At 39.9% G+C, this 16,432-nt stretch overlaps 3 protein-coding genes across 3 annotated transcripts; all 3 read left to right on the top strand.

The window, feature by feature from the left end:
* The first annotated feature begins 5,291 nt into the window (after positions 1–5,291).
* LOC127495047 (olfactory receptor 10A3-like) lies at positions 5,292–6,254 on the top strand. The gene has a single exon (XM_051861454.1). The coding sequence runs from the start codon at positions 5,292–5,294 to the stop codon at positions 6,252–6,254; it is 963 nt and encodes a 320-aa protein (XP_051717414.1).
* Positions 6,255–7,564: 1,310 nt separating this feature from the next.
* Positions 7,565–9,670, top strand: LOC127495051 (olfactory receptor 52K1-like). Its single transcript, XM_051861461.1, has one exon. It carries the CDS (start codon positions 7,565–7,567, stop codon positions 8,513–8,515), a length of 951 nt encoding a protein of 316 aa, XP_051717421.1. The 3' UTR covers positions 8,516–9,670.
* A 3,845-nt stretch (positions 9,671–13,515) lies between these two features.
* On the top strand, positions 13,516–14,490 carry LOC127495548 (olfactory receptor 2A14-like). Its single transcript, XM_051862472.1, has one exon. It carries the CDS (start codon positions 13,516–13,518, stop codon positions 14,488–14,490), a length of 975 nt encoding a protein of 324 aa, XP_051718432.1.
* Positions 14,491–16,432: the final 1,942 nt, after the last annotated feature.

The following is a 16,432-nucleotide window of genomic DNA, read 5'->3' as shown; positions in this document are numbered from 1 at the left end:
CCGATCGCTCTGCTCCCAGGAGTTCTGGAGAGGGTTCGCCGGGACAGGGTCCATCTCATACTGATAGCCCCGTTCTGGCCGACCCGAGTTTGATTTGCAGACCTAGTGTCTCTTCTAGACGGCTCCCCCATGGAGATCCCCATCAGACAGGACCTTCTGTCTCAAGCGGGCGGCATGATAATTCACCACCGCCTGGACTTGTGGAAACTGGGGGCCTGGCCTCTGAGGGGTCTAGGCTCATAGAATCCGGTCTTCCAACTGAGGTTGTCGAGACCATACTCCACTCCAGAGCTCCCTCCACAAGAAAGCTATACGCATATAAATGTAAGTTGTTTTCTACTTGCTGTAGACAACGTCAGCTGGACCCGTTCCACTCCTCTATCAGTCTTGTGCTGCAATTTCTCCAAGTATAAATCTTGGATGGTTTATCTCCTTCTACCTTGAAGGTTTATATAGTGGCTATTTCCGCTTATCATGCTCCTGTGGGGGACTCTTCTGTGGGAAGACCCCCTATTTATACGGTTTCTCTGTGGTACCCAGAGGCTGAGGCCTTCTGTGCGTACAAAAGCTCCGGCCTGGGACTTGGCTATTTTGTTGGAAGGGTTAGCTGAGGCTCCCTTTGAACCATTAGAGAGGGTGTCTGGGAGATTCCTCTCTCTTAAAACTGTCTTCCTGTTGGCAATTTCATCTCTCAAAAGAATTGGAGATCTTCAAACACTTTTGGTTGCTCCCTCATGTTTGGAATTTGCGCCTGGTATGTTCAGGGCTTTCCATCATCCTGGACCTGGTTATATACCCAAGGTCCCCACCAACGTCCCAGGACCGATTTTACTGCAGGCCTTTTGTCCTCCTCCTTTTACTAATCCGGATCAGGAGAATGAGCAAGTGGGTGGTCGAGGCCATCTCTCTTGCTTATGAGTAAGGTTATAGTGCTGTAGCAATAGTGTTGGTTCCCCGGTCCAGGGGAACAGTGGGGGTTGGTAACCGAGTACGCACTGGAAGGGTGTAAGTCCGGTGGTCGGCTGGCGAAGGGAGTTCTGTGCGTACTCGGCCTAACCCAGGTACTGGTTCCAAGAGTCCTGGTGGCCATGACAGAAGGTACGGAGGAAGCGACCAATCTCTTGAATCTTCCGTTCCATCTGCCCGTTCGACTGTGGATGGTATCCCGACGAGAGGCTGACGGTCACACCTAGGAGCGAGAGGAAAGCCTTCCACACTCGGGAGATGAACTGCGGTCCTCTATCAGACACGATGTCTTCGGGTATACCGTAGTATCGGAACACATGGTAAAACATGATTTCAGCAGTTTCCATGGCAGTGGGGAGTCCTTTCAGAGGGATGAGACGACAGGATTTAGAGAACCTGTCCACCACAACTAGTATGCAGGTACATCCATTGGAGGCTGGGAGGTCTGTGACGAAATCAACTCCTAGGTGTGACCAGGGTCAATTAGGAACGGGCAGAGGAAGAAGATTGCCGGATGGTAGATGGCGTGGGCTCTTTGAGACGGCGCATTCCTTGCATCCCTTCACGTACCTTCTGACATCGGCTGCCATGTTGGGCCACCAGAAGCGCTCCTTCAGCAGCGAGAGGGTTTCATTGACCCCCGGGTGGCCAGTGCCGAGTGAAGAGTAGTCAGAGTGAATAAGTGGAGCGCGCCGTGTCCTGGTGACATACTGCAAGCCCTGTGGGCAACCTGGCGGAGTGTTGGTGGAGACATTGGAGGAGGGAAGGGTCTCGGTGGACGAGGTGATGGGGCTGACAATTATTTGCTCAGGGAGAATGGATTCAAGTTCTTCGGTGTTTTCTTCTGGCGCATGAAGTCTTGATAAGACATCTGCTTTGATGTTTCGGGAGCCAGGTCGGTAGGATATGGTGAAGTTAAAGCGTGTGAAGAACAGTGCCCAACGGGCCTGTCTTGGGTTGAGTCTTTTAGCAGCTCGGAGGTACTCCAGATTTTTATGGTCAGTTAGTACCATGAATGGGTGTCTGGCTCCCTCCAACCAATGTCTCCACTCCTTGAGGGCCAACTTGACAGCAAGAAGTTCTCGGTTGCCGATATCATAGTTAACTTCCGCTGGGTTGAGCTTGCGGGAGAAGAACGCACATGGATGGAGGCGGCTCGGATTCCCCTGCTGCTGTGAGAGCACCACTCCTACTCCTGTGGTGGATGCGTCCACCTCCACAATGAAGGGTTTGTCTGGGTCAGGATGGACAAGGAGAGGAGCGGTGGTGAAGGCCTTCTTGAGGATGTCGAATGCTTCTGTGGCAGCTGGAGTCCAGGACAGAGACTTATTGCGGAGGTGGAGTAGTGGTTGTAGAGGTGAATGATGAATGAATGGGTGATAATACTGTCCTTTTGTGGTTTGCAGGTTGGTAACGGTAGCAGACTGGAGACAGTGCTGGCGGATGACACTCACACACAGACTTGGAGCACACGAGGTAGCACGGAGACAAAGGAGACAGGTAAGTAGCAATGGGAGTCCTTGACGTAAGCATAGAGGTAAGTTCCTTGATGTGAACGAGACCGGACAATGTGACTGCGTGTGTGAGTGTCATAAATAGTGCTGGTGATGAGTGAGCTGATGAGATGCAGGTGGCGGTGATTAGTACTCAGGAGAAGGTGTGCGCTGTGATTGGTGGATGCTGGAGCCTGGCGTGTCTGTGACAGGTTGCTTTATGGTGTGTTTTGGAGCTTGACAGCTGTGGCCACTATGAACTATTGTTATGGGAAAGAGTTGGGTGAAAAATCTTTAGGATTATTCCTTTAAGTAGAATATGAGTTTGGATTGACATAAGGGTGGGTAAATAATGACAGAATTTTCATTATTGGGTGAACCATTTCTTTAGGACATGAAGCCTATTTGACATCCTCATTCACGTTAACAGTAATTGCTGAATTTGTTCGTAACTGTGAGGGTCAGTTGGTTAAAAACTATAGCAAGGAAAATCAGAAAGGGCATCAAAACATCTTTTTTTATTTTTTGAATAAGAATTAAGTTTTAGTGGCTCAGAAGTATTTTGTCACTGTCCCTGGAGCAACTGCGTTATCTGTACTTCAGGCCATGGTCTTTATAATTAGCATGTCTGGCATGTAAACAAACCAGCTGTAACACGCTGATGGCTTAGAAAGCACACGGCGAAGATAATTGTAGTAGTCACACAGTCTTTAAGTCAACAGAAGAACATAACATGTTACACCAACAATGACCGACCAGGACTGAACTGAAAGGGCAGTATAAATACAAGGGTAAATGAGGGAACTAAATGGAAACAGGTGGAGGAGGATTAACTAATCAGGGACTAATGAATTCAGGTGCAGGCATGACAGAACAGAACTAAACAGAACATAAACGTGACATTACGCCCCCCTTGAAAAGGCGCATCCTCGCGCCGTGATAAAGAAAGTCAATGAAGAGGAGAGAGCGGAGGCTTTGGTGGAGGGCGTGGAGGAGTTGGCCACAGGCACCATGGTGGTGCCGACGGTGGGAGGAGCCAGGGTGGAGTCCTGACTGCAGGGGCGGACGGAACCCGATCGACAGTGGCGGAACCATGGTGAGTGGTGGAGGAACCGGCGGAATAGAGTGGTTGACAGACCGTGGCGACATCACAGACCTGGAAGACGGGAGCTGAGCTGCTGACTCACGGGACTGAGGTGATGACGTGGTGATTGATGACCGGGGTGACGATGTGTTGAGGGAGGCCGACGGGGAGGTCGGAGGAAGGGAGGAGTCCAGTGATGCCAAAGGGGTGCAGGGTGAGGGTGCAGCCCGAATCCCGGAAGTCCGTGGCTGCAGCTGGACGTCGACCGCCGAAGGCTGACCTGGAGTGTCGAGTGATCCCAGCAGAGCTTTCGGGCAGATGGACCGCGGAGGCGATGAAGGAGTCGTGGGTTGAGATGATGGCGACGGGCTGACAGGTCGAGGTGGAGGTGTGGGCCTGGAGGCCCGAGGTGCAGCCGGGGACTCAGCCTCTAGCCGAGCTGGTGGTGGTGAAGCCCGAGGCAAGGAGGATGAGCCACACAGAGTGAGCGGCGGGGACAGAGCTGTAGCGAATTAACTGGTGGCTGGCGCACTGGTGGCTTAGAAAGCACATGATGAAGATAATAGTAGTAGTCACACAGTCTTTAATCCAACAGAAGAACATAAACGTGACACCAGCACATCTTAGAACATCTCAGTACTAAGTACAGTGTTTTCCTTATTCAAAACATGTTGTGTGTAAAGGCTAATGTTTTATGTATTTGAGGGATGGAGAAGAGTGTCTTAGTCTGGTATTTGTCATCTAATCATAGCCAATAAATCTCTATGCTTAAAAATAAGTCTGTAACACTTCATGTTTTATAACACAAGCTTTTTGCCAAATATATTAAACGACAGTAAAAACTGAGTGCCCACATAGCTACAATAACCTTTGTAACCTGTGAGTTGATAAAAACTCGATGCTATGCACTTACGGCTGATTCACATCAGCGTTAATACTTCTCATTCACTTTAAGTGGGTGACGTCATGCGCTGCCAAACTGAATTGTGGGTTCCGTTATGTCACGTCACTGGTGTTGCTTGCGGCACAAGTTGAAAAATTAACAACTTCTCAAGCACCAATGCATAAGAATTACATTTTAGTGGCTCAGAAGTATTTTGTCACTGTCCCTGGAGCAACTGCATAATTTGTTTTTCAGGCCATGGTCTTTATAATTAGCACATCAGATATAAACAAACCAGCACATCGTAGCACATCTCAGTGTAAGGAGCAGAATGCACTTTAACTGTAGCCTGTGAAACAAATGTGGCAGGTTTGATTTTCTTCATTCTTTACTATAATTTGTTCAATTATCCAGCTATTGCTATTATTGTGTATTACGGTAACACTTTAAGATAAGGTTCATTTGTTAACATTAGTTAATGCATTAACTAACATGAACTAACCATGAGCAATACATTTGTTACTGTATTTGTTAATCTTTGTTAATGTTAGTTAATGAAAATACATCAGTTCATGTTTGTTCATGTTACTTCACAGTGCATTAACTAATGTTAACAAATACAACTCTTGATTTTAATAATGTATTAGTAAATGTCTAAATTAACATTAACAAAGACTAATATGCAGTAGAAGCGCAGCTCATTATTCGTTCATGTTAACTAATGTGGTTAACTAATGAACCTTATTGTAAAGTGTTACCACAATCACATTATAAAATCAAAACACTAATTTTTAAAATATTGTACTAATGTTAAATACTAAATTTTCCTCTTACAGAAGATGAAAAGTTTGGACTGATATTCATCATGTCAATGGGAAACATCAGCTTTGTAAGGGATTTCATCATAGTCGGCTTTCCTGGACTTCAGCCTCATTACTATGGCCTTGTCTCAGCACTTCTGTTTTTTGTTTATGTGTGTACATTGGTGGGAAATGCTGTATTTTTTACTTTGTTTGTAATGACTAAGAGCCTGCAGAGGCCCCTGTATTATTTCATTATAAATCTTGTTGTGTGTGATGTACTATTAAGCACCACATTATTACCAAAGATAATTAGCAGGTATTGGTTCCAAGATGAAACCATTTCGTTCTTGGGTTGCTTTGTTCAGATGTTCTTTGTGCATTATTTAGGCGGTGTATGTTCAAATGTTCTGGTAGTAATGGCTATAGATCGCTATGCAGCAATATGTTACCCACTTCAATATCATAGTATCATGACAAACAGAAATGTACTCATTTTGATCCTTGGCTCTTGGGTTTTGAGTTTAGTAGGACCCTTAATGATAGTCATTCGAGCTTACCCTCTCCCTTATTGTGCAGAAAACACAATTATTCACTGTTACTGTGATCACGTTTCCATTACAACACTGGCTTGTACAAACAGAGCACTGTATAGTGTTCCAGCTCTCATTTATGCCCTTGTAGTACTGATGGGGTCCTTTGCTATTATTATTTTCTCATACTGCTCCATCTTTGTAGCAGTTATGCGAATTTCAAGCACTGGAGGAAGGATGAAGACTTTCTCCACCTGCAGTCCTCAGCTCATCATAATTGCTCTCTATTTTCTACCCAGGTGTTTTATTTATTTGTTTGGCAACATTGGTATAAACTTCAGTACTGATTTGCGATTAGTCATTGTTATGATGTATAACCTACTACCACCCATGATCAACCCCCTCATTTATTGTTTGAGAACAGAAGAGGTAAAAACTGTTTTAAGAAGCCTATTTCAAAAGAAACAAATTGGTATTCCTTTACAGTTGGTCTGATGTGCTTTATCGCTTGAGCCGGACAAACTGTAGTCAAACTAATATTAATCCTCATATTAACATAAAACAGATTCCAGTGTTGGATATGAATTTGATTGGTTTATTTTGAACAATTTGCATCTATGTGACATTATTTAAATAATTATAAATTATAAATTATCATTGTGACAATTAAATTTATTCAGTTAAAAAGTATGAACATGATTAAAATATGGCTAGCTGTGGAACAAACAATATTCATTTAGTTAAAATATATGAGATAATGCACGTTGATAAAGTAAGAGTAATTTGTAAGAGTAAGAGTGTGTGTACATTGAGTGCATGTACATTGTAGTTGCATTTGTTAATGGGGATTAGAGGATTTCATGGAACATTCCGGTGATTTTCTCAGAAGGACCTGAATAGTGTGACTGAAGATGAATAGTGTGATAGTGGGAGACTAGTTACATAAAAATTTTTTGAGAATGGAAAAGCACAGAATAATTTTGCAAATCAAATTAATTATAATGCACTCATTAAAACTAATTAAAATCAAGTTGTTTAATTTAAAGCAATTTCATTTTGTTTTGGCCTCATCTTAGTCTCAAACATGAAATACGAAGAAACATGAAATATAAGAAATTTGTATCTTAGCTATACGCTACTTCATAGCTCTTACTGTAGACTATGTCAACAATTGTGGTCACTTAATAGTAGCATGCCTCCAAACATTTTGTAGGGATTATGGGGGGTTATTTCAAACCATAGCATGACACAAGCATGTCAGTTTTGTCAAAGAAATCAAAAAAAGATAATTATGCTGAAATTAGAAAGGAGAAACTACAAACAACACGTCACCATGTGGGAGGTGTCATTAGTTTAAAGAGTGATGATAAACGGTGTCTTTGTCATTGTCAGATGGATGCACAGAGAGAAATTTTTTTTTTATATATATGTTATACCAATGGCATACATGGCAGATTCTTGTTTTGTGCATTAATATAATTGGTGATTCAGTGAATATTCTCCAGTTTGGTGGTCAGATCCCATCAAACTCAAAATAATGCAAATTTAATAGATTATGCTATTCATATCTAAATAGTTTCCATGGAGGTATATATGTGAATTATAGCTTATCAATATAATCTGTACTTTATAAAGATAGTAATTATACAAAATGTTTGTATGTTGTTTGATTTTGCCTTGACAGTCAAATGCTTGTGTAATTGTCAATGTAAAAATAGTTTTTATTGTTAAAAAAATTGTAAATTTGTTATTGTAAAATTGTTACATTCTTGTTGAATGAGGTAATTGTGAAGCCGTATAGAGTCATGACCTTTACCAATGTCACTGTCTTTACTGAATTCTACCTGCTGGGATTTCCAGGACTCCATCCTCAGTATTATGGAGCTGTAGGAACCCTTTTGTTTTTTGTCTACTTGACACTGGCAGGAGGAAATATCTTTATTATTGCATTCATTGCTTATGAGAGAAGCCTTCAGAAACCCACCTATTTAATCTTCTGTAATCTTGCTGTGTGTGATTTTGCTTTTGGAACTGTAACACTGCCTAAAGCCATTGCAAAATACCTATTCAATAGCAGTGACATATCATTTTATAGTTGCTTTGTGCAGATGTTTTTTGTTCACTACTTAGGGAGTATTAACTCTTTCCTAATGTTATTAATGGCCATTGATCGGTTTGTTGCAGTGTGTAACCCACTGAGATACTGTGTCCTTATTACAAACAAAACAACTTTTATGGCATGTGCTGCATTTTGGGCAATCTGTATATCATGGATGTCAGTCATTGTTTTTCATGCCTTCGATGAGCCCTACTGCAATTCTAATGTAATAAATCAAAATTACTGTGACCAAAATTCAATAATTAAACTGTCTTGTGGAGATGTAAGGCAAAAACATTTTTTTTCATTTTCATGTGCTATGTTTGTTCTTTTGGGCCCATTAATATTTATTATATTTTCTTTCATTGCCATCATCACATCTGTTTTCAAAATCTCAGACATTCAGGCCCGATATAAAACATTCTCAACTTGCACTCCTCAGCTTCTTATCATTTGTCTGTACTATGTGCCCAGATGTGTTGTTTATGTGCATGATGTGACAATTGCGATCTCACCTGGCATCCGGGTTATGTTAACTATGTGGTACAGTCTGCTCCCACCTGTTGTCAATCCGATGATATACTGCTTCAGAACCAAAGAGATCAAAGATGCATTAAAGAAAAAAATTAGAGATAGGAAAGTGAGTATGCTGATATGAATGGAGAATTTATTTATTTATTTATTTAAAATTGCTTTACAAATTTTTTTTTTTTTTTTAAATAAAGAGTTCAGGAAAGAAACTCTAACCGAATGCTGATTGGCACCAGCCAATCAGAAGTATTTCCAAATACACACAACCATATATATCGTACCCTAGCCTGCGATCGACAAGCTGCGCCATGTGAAAGCTCTGTTATCCCTCCTCCTCCCCAGCGCCACCTGTAGAGATCTGCTGCTGCTACCATTCTTGCAGCAGCAGTTTTTTCTGTGTTTGTTATATTTGACTAAGCTAAACAAATTATTGTATTTGCTCAGCAGCAGCAGCGTAGCAGATCTTGTACGCCAAAATCAAGCCATGTATATTTCATTGCCCATGCCAATAAATGCTGGTTGAATTTAATCCACTCCGAGAGTTGTCATGACTGAACTGCTTACACACAAAAACCACACACCAAATCTGCAAAGCCATTCACTAATTCTCGGCCTTCGACTTCGGTTTTCAGTTTCATGAAACACTTTTTGCAAAACACAACTCACAATTCTCTATGTAAGACCCAAAATTCTAACAGGAAGTATCTTAATTTCCTTTTTCAAACACAACCATTGTTTCTGTCCAACTATACATGGTTGATGTATTTCTTTTCTTTCGTACTGTGTAATACTGTATTCACAACCACAAATGCTTACAGTAAAAAAAATAAATAGTTTGGTTTCAATCTTGCTTTCGTGTTTACCATGAATTTTTAATGGTAAACCAGTAAAAATAGCTACTAAATGTATAAAATATGTGGTCCTGCCTCAGAGGTCTCAAACTTCTTGACACTTTCTAATTAAAAAAAAAAAAAAAAAGATAATTTTGATATAATGTGAACTGTATGCATCCTGTTATTGTAGTAGCTGTAGCCAGTGTTGGGGGTAATTACAATGTAATCAGGTTACTTATTTGAGATACTGAATAACCATTACATGTTTATTCACTCATGAATAACCATGAGTGAATAAACATTACATACAACTGAGGTGCTCTTGAGCAAGGCACCTAATCCCCAGTCACTCCCCAAGCACTGCAGCAAAAATGGCTGCCCACTGCTCCGGGACTGTGTTCACGGTGGTTCACTTGGATGGGTGAAATGCACAGCGCACAAATTCCGAAAATGAGACACTTCAACTTTCAATAAAAAGAGTTATACGGCTTAAAAAAATAATAATAATAATAATAATTGGTTCACTCCGACTAGATTCAGTATTTTTATTTATTTTTATTTTATTATTTATTTATTTATTTATTTATTTATTCCTTGCTTGCTGATAGCCTGCTTTATACCAGAGCTTGAATTGAACTTTATACTAAGAGCTTGAGACGAAACCTTGTAACTAGAGTGGATCCTCAAATTGTCGGCAAAACTTCATACAGTAGCTCCACCCGCCTCAATCGTGAATGAAGTCCTGCATGCATTTTGGAGACTGTGTCTGCTTGTTTACAGTGCAAGGGTAAATAAAAAAAAAAAAATGTTTTTTGAATAAGTACAGCATTTTCTTTATTCAAAACACGATGTGTGTAAAGGCTAATGTTTTACGTATTTGAGGAATGGAGAAGAGTGTCTTAGTCTGGTATTTGCCATTTAACCTTAACAGTTTGTCTTTTATAACACAAGCTTTTTGCCAAATATATTAAATGACAATAAAAACTGAGCACCCACATAGCTACAATAACCTTTATAACCTGTAAGTTGATAAAAACTCTATGCTATGCACTTACGACTGATTCACGTCAGTGTTAATACTTCTCATTCACTCTGAGTGGGTGACGTCATGCATTGCCGAACTGAATTGTGGGTTCCATTATGTTGCATCTGTCACATTCCTAGTCATTCCCGGACTACATTTCCCAGCATCCTCTCTGCCAATCACCTGCACTTACTCCACCAATCAGTAATCACCACACCCAGCTGTAGCACATTATCTGGACTATTTAAGCCATTCACATCCTCACATACTTGGCGAGGTCTTGTATATTCTGGTTACAATTCTGAGCGTGAGTTATCTTGTTTGTCTGCCTGTTGCTGATCCTGTCTATATCCCGTGTACGATTCTCTGCTGCCTGCCCTTTGGATTATCTGCTTTGTCTTGGACCTGTGATTGTTATCTGCCCGTCCTGACCTATTGCCTGTTCTCCGACTACGATTCTGCCTGCTCTCTGCCATACCTGTCTGCTATTGTTCTACCATTGCCTGTCTGACTACGAATGCTGTTTAATAAAAGCTTGCACATGGATCTCACCTCATGTCCCGATTCGTTACAGCGTCACTGGCATTGCTTGTGGCATAAGTTGAAAAATGAACACCTACTCAAGCACAAATGCAGGTGTCAGCCAATCAGATCACCTTAAGCAAATATCCTAGCGCAAACGCTAGCCAACTGCGTTCATGCAACACCAGAAATATTCAGGAAATATTCTAAGTGGTTAGAATATAATAATATTCTGAATGTGTTTTTAAAAGGAAATGAAGATGTTTGTTGTATAGGCTATATTGTTGAATGCATTACTGTGATAAACACTTGCAAAAAAGATGCTGGTTTAAAAAAAAAAAAAAAAAAAAACCTGCATGGCCTGGAAAAGAGCGAACCTTAAGCCATGTGAGAAAAGGGGCCCTATCATACACCCGGCGCAATGCAGCACCAGGCATGACCCAAGTGTTTTTTGCTAGTTTCAGCCTGACGCAGTTATCGTTTTCACATCCTGTGCCACGTTGATTAAACAGCAAATGCATTTGCACCCATTTGTGCGCCCATGGGTGTGCTGGTCTGAAAACGAGGTGTGTTCAGGTGCATTGTTGGTGCATTGCTATTTTGAGGCAATGGAAATAGTGAGACACTACTCATGTGCGGGTTGCAAGAGAATCAAATGATTAGCGGGACTCCCACAAAATAGAAATATCTAAACACTAATAAATGTTTTTATGCAGTGCTGAAATCTGCACGCTCACGAATCCTATTATTATAACACACGAAGTGTAAACATTATGAAATATTCATTGTTCATATATTCATTGTGTTATAACAGAGCTTTGTGAGATCGCGATTAACTAAGATGTCAGTTTTTTAGTCATAAAGGGAGCGCTCTTTGCACGCATTCTGACATACCAATGTATGCAGCAGCTTGCTATTTGGTTAAAACTAACTGTGGTTTGTGAATGTTGATGCTTTAATAACAAATATTTTATCTGAAGCGTTTCTGTTGGGATGTTGTGTGGGCGACACATAACTTAATATTTCATGGATGTACGGACAAAAATCTATATAAGATACTTTTATGCGGGATTTTGCGGGCGGGAGCTGGACAGAATCCTGCGGGAGCGGGCGGGCGCGGGACTGAAAAATCCGTCCCGCGCATGTCTCTACACTCTACTTATTACACACACAGGGACACGCAGCAGCACACAAACATGTCAAATATTAAAAATAAAAGGATTACAATGTAAAAGATTATTATGTGCATAAAGATAAAAATGATTTGGAATGATGGTGGAATCCGGCTTGTCCCGTAGAAGGTCTGTTCACACGCTTTAACCTCGTGCACAAGCAGGTCCGTTTCCTCACTAGAGAAGCATTTTTCCACTTGCAAATTCTGCCATGTAAATAGCAAATCCGCCATGGCGCGAGTGCAACTGGCTTTTAAAGGGAATGGGAGATGAGACTGATTGGTTTATTGCACGTTACGCCCAAAACACACCCATTACTTATTAAGAGAATATGGACAATCCTTTTAGACCATGCACCAAGCGTGCAGACCATTTTTCCTATCCTTAAACTAGCAAAAGTGTATTTGGACATGCCCTAAGTGCACTTGCGCTGTGCACTTTAGACTATGCGCTTAGATCGTTAAAATAGGGCCCAAAGTATCACAAAGGTATCTCAGTGCAAATAAGTACAGTGTTTTCTTTATTCTTTAAAGGCTAATGTTTTATGTATTTGAGGGATGGAGAAGAGTGTCTTAGTCTGGTATTTGTCATCTAATCATAGCCAATAAAGCCTGTCTGTAACACTTCATGTTTTATAACACAAGCTTTTTGCCAAATATATTAAATGACAGTAAAAACTGAGTGCCTACATAGCTACAATAACCTTTGTAACTTGTAAGTTGATAAAAACTTGATGCTATGCACTTACGGCTGATTCATGTCAGCATTAATGCTTCGCATTCTCTTTAAGTGGGTGACGTCATGTGTTGCCGAACTGAATTGTGGGTTCCGTTATGTCACGTCACTGGTGTTGCTTGTGGCATAAGTTGAAAAAATTAACACTTTCCAAGTACCAATGCATAAGAATTATGTTTTAGTGGCTCAGAAGCATTTTGTCACTGTCCCTGGAGCAACTGCGTAATTTGTTTTCAGGCCATGGTCTTTATAATTAGCACATCAGATATAAACAAACCAGCACATCGTAGCACATCTCAGTGTAAGGAGCAGAATGCACTTTAACTGTAGCCTGTGAAACAAATGTGGCAGGTTTGATTTTCTTCATTCTTTACTTTACTTTGTTCAACTATCCAGCTATTGCTATTATTGTGTATTACAGTAACACTTTAAGATAAGGGTCATTTGTTAACATTAGTTAATGTATTAACTAACATGAACTAACCATGAGCAATACATTTGTTACTGTATTTGTTAATCTTTGTTAATGTTAGTTAATGAAAATACATCAGTTCATTGTTTGTTCATGTTGGTTCACAGTTAACTAATGTTAACAAATACAACTCTTGATTTTAATAATGTATTAGTAAATGTTGAAATTAACATTAACAAAGATTAATAAATGCTGTAGAAGTGCAGCTCATTATACGTTCATGTTAACTGATGTAGTTAATTAATGTTAACTATTGAGCCGTATTGTAAAGTGTTACCACAATCACATTATAAAATCAAAACGAATAACTAATATTAAATACTAAATTTTCCTCTTACAGAAGATGAAAAGTTTGGGCTGATATTCATCATGTCAGTGGGAAACATCAGCTTTGTAAGGGATTTCATCATATTCGGCTTTCCTGGACTTCAGCCTCATTACTATGGCCTTGTATCAGCACTTCTGTTTTTTGTTTATGTGTGTACATTGGTAGGAAATGCTGTATTTTTTACTTTGTTTGTAATGACAAAGAGCTTTCAGAAACCTGTTTATTATTGCATTATAAATCTTGTTGTGTGTGATGTACTATTAAGCACCTCAATATTACCAAAGATCATTAGCAGGTATTGGTTTCAAGATGGAACCGTTTCGTTCTTGGGATGCTTTGTTCAGATGTTCTTTGTGTATTATTTCACCAATGTCTGTTCATATGCTCTGGCAGTAATGGCTATAGATCGCTATGCAGCAATATGTTACCCACTTCAATATCATAGTATCATGACAAACAGAAATGTACTCATTTTGATCCTTGGCTCTTGGGTTTTGAGTTTAGTAGGACCCTTAATGTTAGTCATTCGAGCTTACCCTCTCCCTTATTGTGCAGAAAACACAATTATTCACTGTTACTGTGATCATGTTTCCATTACAACACTGGCATGCACAGACAGAGCACTGTATGGTGTTCCAGCTCTCATTTATGCCCTTGTAGTACTGGTGGGGTCCTTTGCTATTATTGTTTTCTCATACTTCTCTATCTTTGTAGCAGTTATGCGAATTTCAAGCACTGGAGGAAGGATGAAGACTTTCTCCACCTGCAGTCCTCAGCTCATCATAATTGCTCTCTATTTTCTACCCAGGTGTTTTATTTATTTGTTTGGCAACATTGGTATAAAATTCAGTACTGATTTGCGATTAGTCATTGATATGATGTACACTCTGTTACCACCCATGATCAACCCCCTCATTTATTGTTTAAGAACAGAAGAGGTAAAAACGGTTTTAAGAAGACAATTTCAAAAGAAACAAAATGGTATTAGAGATAGGAAAGTGAGTATGCAGATATAAATGGAGTGATATATATATATATATATACAGTAGAGTGCATTGTTTACACTTGCCTTGTTTATGTACTTATATCACTGTTATTTTGGCTGTGCTAACCTCTTCAATCAGAATCAGTGATATATCATATTTTATTTAATAAAATCTGCAAAATGTAATTTTAATTTTCCTGATGTATAAACTAATTTATTTAATAAGTATATTTTATTGCCCTCTAAATGAGTATCAAAACAAATAGTTTCTTTTTTGCATGTAAGGTTTGGCAAATGTTCATTTAATGGACTGTAATAATTTTTTATATCTGTGTTCACCTGTTATCATTAAGACACTCCAAACCATTTAAAATTGTATGATTTAGTTATTATTTATATTTATTCCAAAGGTGAATTTATCTTATTATAATAGTACAAAATGTACAAAAATAGTACAGAAATATTATCTTACATTTTAATAGTTCATTTAATAAACACAATTTAATAAAAGAGAAAGTAATTTTACTCATAGATGAGTGTGAAAATGTGGAAATTGAAATGAAATAACCAATATTAAGAACCAATGGGATTTCTAATTCTGCCTTGTTATATGCATAAAAATAAAGTGTAGGCCTACTGATTCTGTTAATACAAAATATTCTTTTGTCATCTGACATGCATGTATGCATTTACTCTAATAGGTTCAGTAGGTTTAATGAAAACGTCTCGGTTTCATATGTAACCCTCGTTCCCTGAAGGAGGTAACAGAGACGTACGTCAGAAGTGAACCGACGAATTGGGTTACTCCCCAAGCACTGCAGCAAAAATGGCTGCCCACTGCTCCGGGTGTGTGTTCACGGTGGTTCGCTTGGATGGGTGAAATGCACAGCACAAATTCTGAGAATGAGACACTTCAACTTTCAATAAAACGAGTTATACGGCTTAAAAAAAAAAAAAAAAAAAAAAAAATGAATTGGTTTACTCTGAGTAGAATCAGTATTTTTATTTATTTTTATTTTATTTTTATTTATTTACTTATTTATTCCTTGCTTGCTGATAGCCTGCTTTATACCAGAGCTGGAATTGAACTTTATACTAAGAGCTTGAGACTAAACCTTGTAACTAGAGTGGATCGTCAAATTGTAAAACTTCATACAGTAGCTCCACCCGCCTCAATCGTGAATGAAGTCGGGCACGCATTTTGGAGACTATGTCTGCTTGTTTACAGCGCAAGGGTAAATAAAAAAAATTGTTCTTTGAATAAGTACAGCGTTCCCTTTCATGGGAACTGTCGACGCTGCGTTGAACGCAATGGGAACGCCTCTGCGTGATTGCGTCGTGAAGCACTTGTGAAATCTAACCAATAACGTGACGAGACGTCAGAAGCGGGTGACGTCACGGACCAGGAAACTATAAAGCATACCCAGAACAAAGAACACTAGCTTCTGTGTCTTCACAAGCGCTCAGTGTTATCTTGTGTGTCTTATTTGGTGTTGTTTGTCTTATCTATATATAAGTCACAATCTCTTCGTGACTTACATATAGATCCCACACCACACAGTATGTGTATATTATATATATATATATATATATATATATATATATTTATTTATTTATTCATTTATTTATTTATTTTTTTTTTTTGAAAAGCTCACTCTTAGGACACTGAGATCACGCTGGGCACTCTTTGATAAAGAAAACGAGGGTGCCGCAGCCAGTGTTCCCCACGGATCAGGTCCCGCTTCTGCTGAGGCAAAGCGGAGGCTCCATTCGTGGGGTTCACAAATGGATTTGACATAAGGGTTAGAGATGGGCCCAGCCTTATCTCTGCCTTCACCCAGTGACCCAGTGTCTCTCCTCTGGTGGCGGAAGCACACGCTGCGGTTTCTTCCCCCCGGAGAGAGACACCGGCGCTTCATCTATCCAGCTCTGAGGAGGTGGATGTGATGAGCGTCGAGGCTGGAGAAGAGGAC

The sequence above is a fragment of the Ctenopharyngodon idella genome, chromosome 15, assembly GCF_019924925.1.
Source record: "Ctenopharyngodon idella isolate HZGC_01 chromosome 15, HZGC01, whole genome shotgun sequence".
In the NCBI taxonomy this organism is placed as follows: domain Eukaryota; kingdom Metazoa; phylum Chordata; class Actinopteri; order Cypriniformes; family Xenocyprididae; genus Ctenopharyngodon; species Ctenopharyngodon idella.
The sequence above is the reverse complement of the archived record's forward strand: the minus strand, read 5'-3'. Positions and strand labels throughout refer to the sequence as shown.

Excerpts from the sequence above, each read along its gene's own strand:
- LOC127495047 (XM_051861454.1), top strand. The coding sequence starts at position 5,292 with ATGTCAATGGGAAACATCAGCTTTGTAAGGGATTTCATCATAGTCGGC.
- LOC127495548 (XM_051862472.1), top strand. The coding sequence starts at position 13,516 with ATGTCAGTGGGAAACATCAGCTTTGTAAGGGATTTCATCATATTCGGC.
- LOC127495051 (XM_051861461.1), top strand. The coding sequence starts at position 7,565 with ATGACCTTTACCAATGTCACTGTCTTTACTGAATTCTACCTGCTGGGA.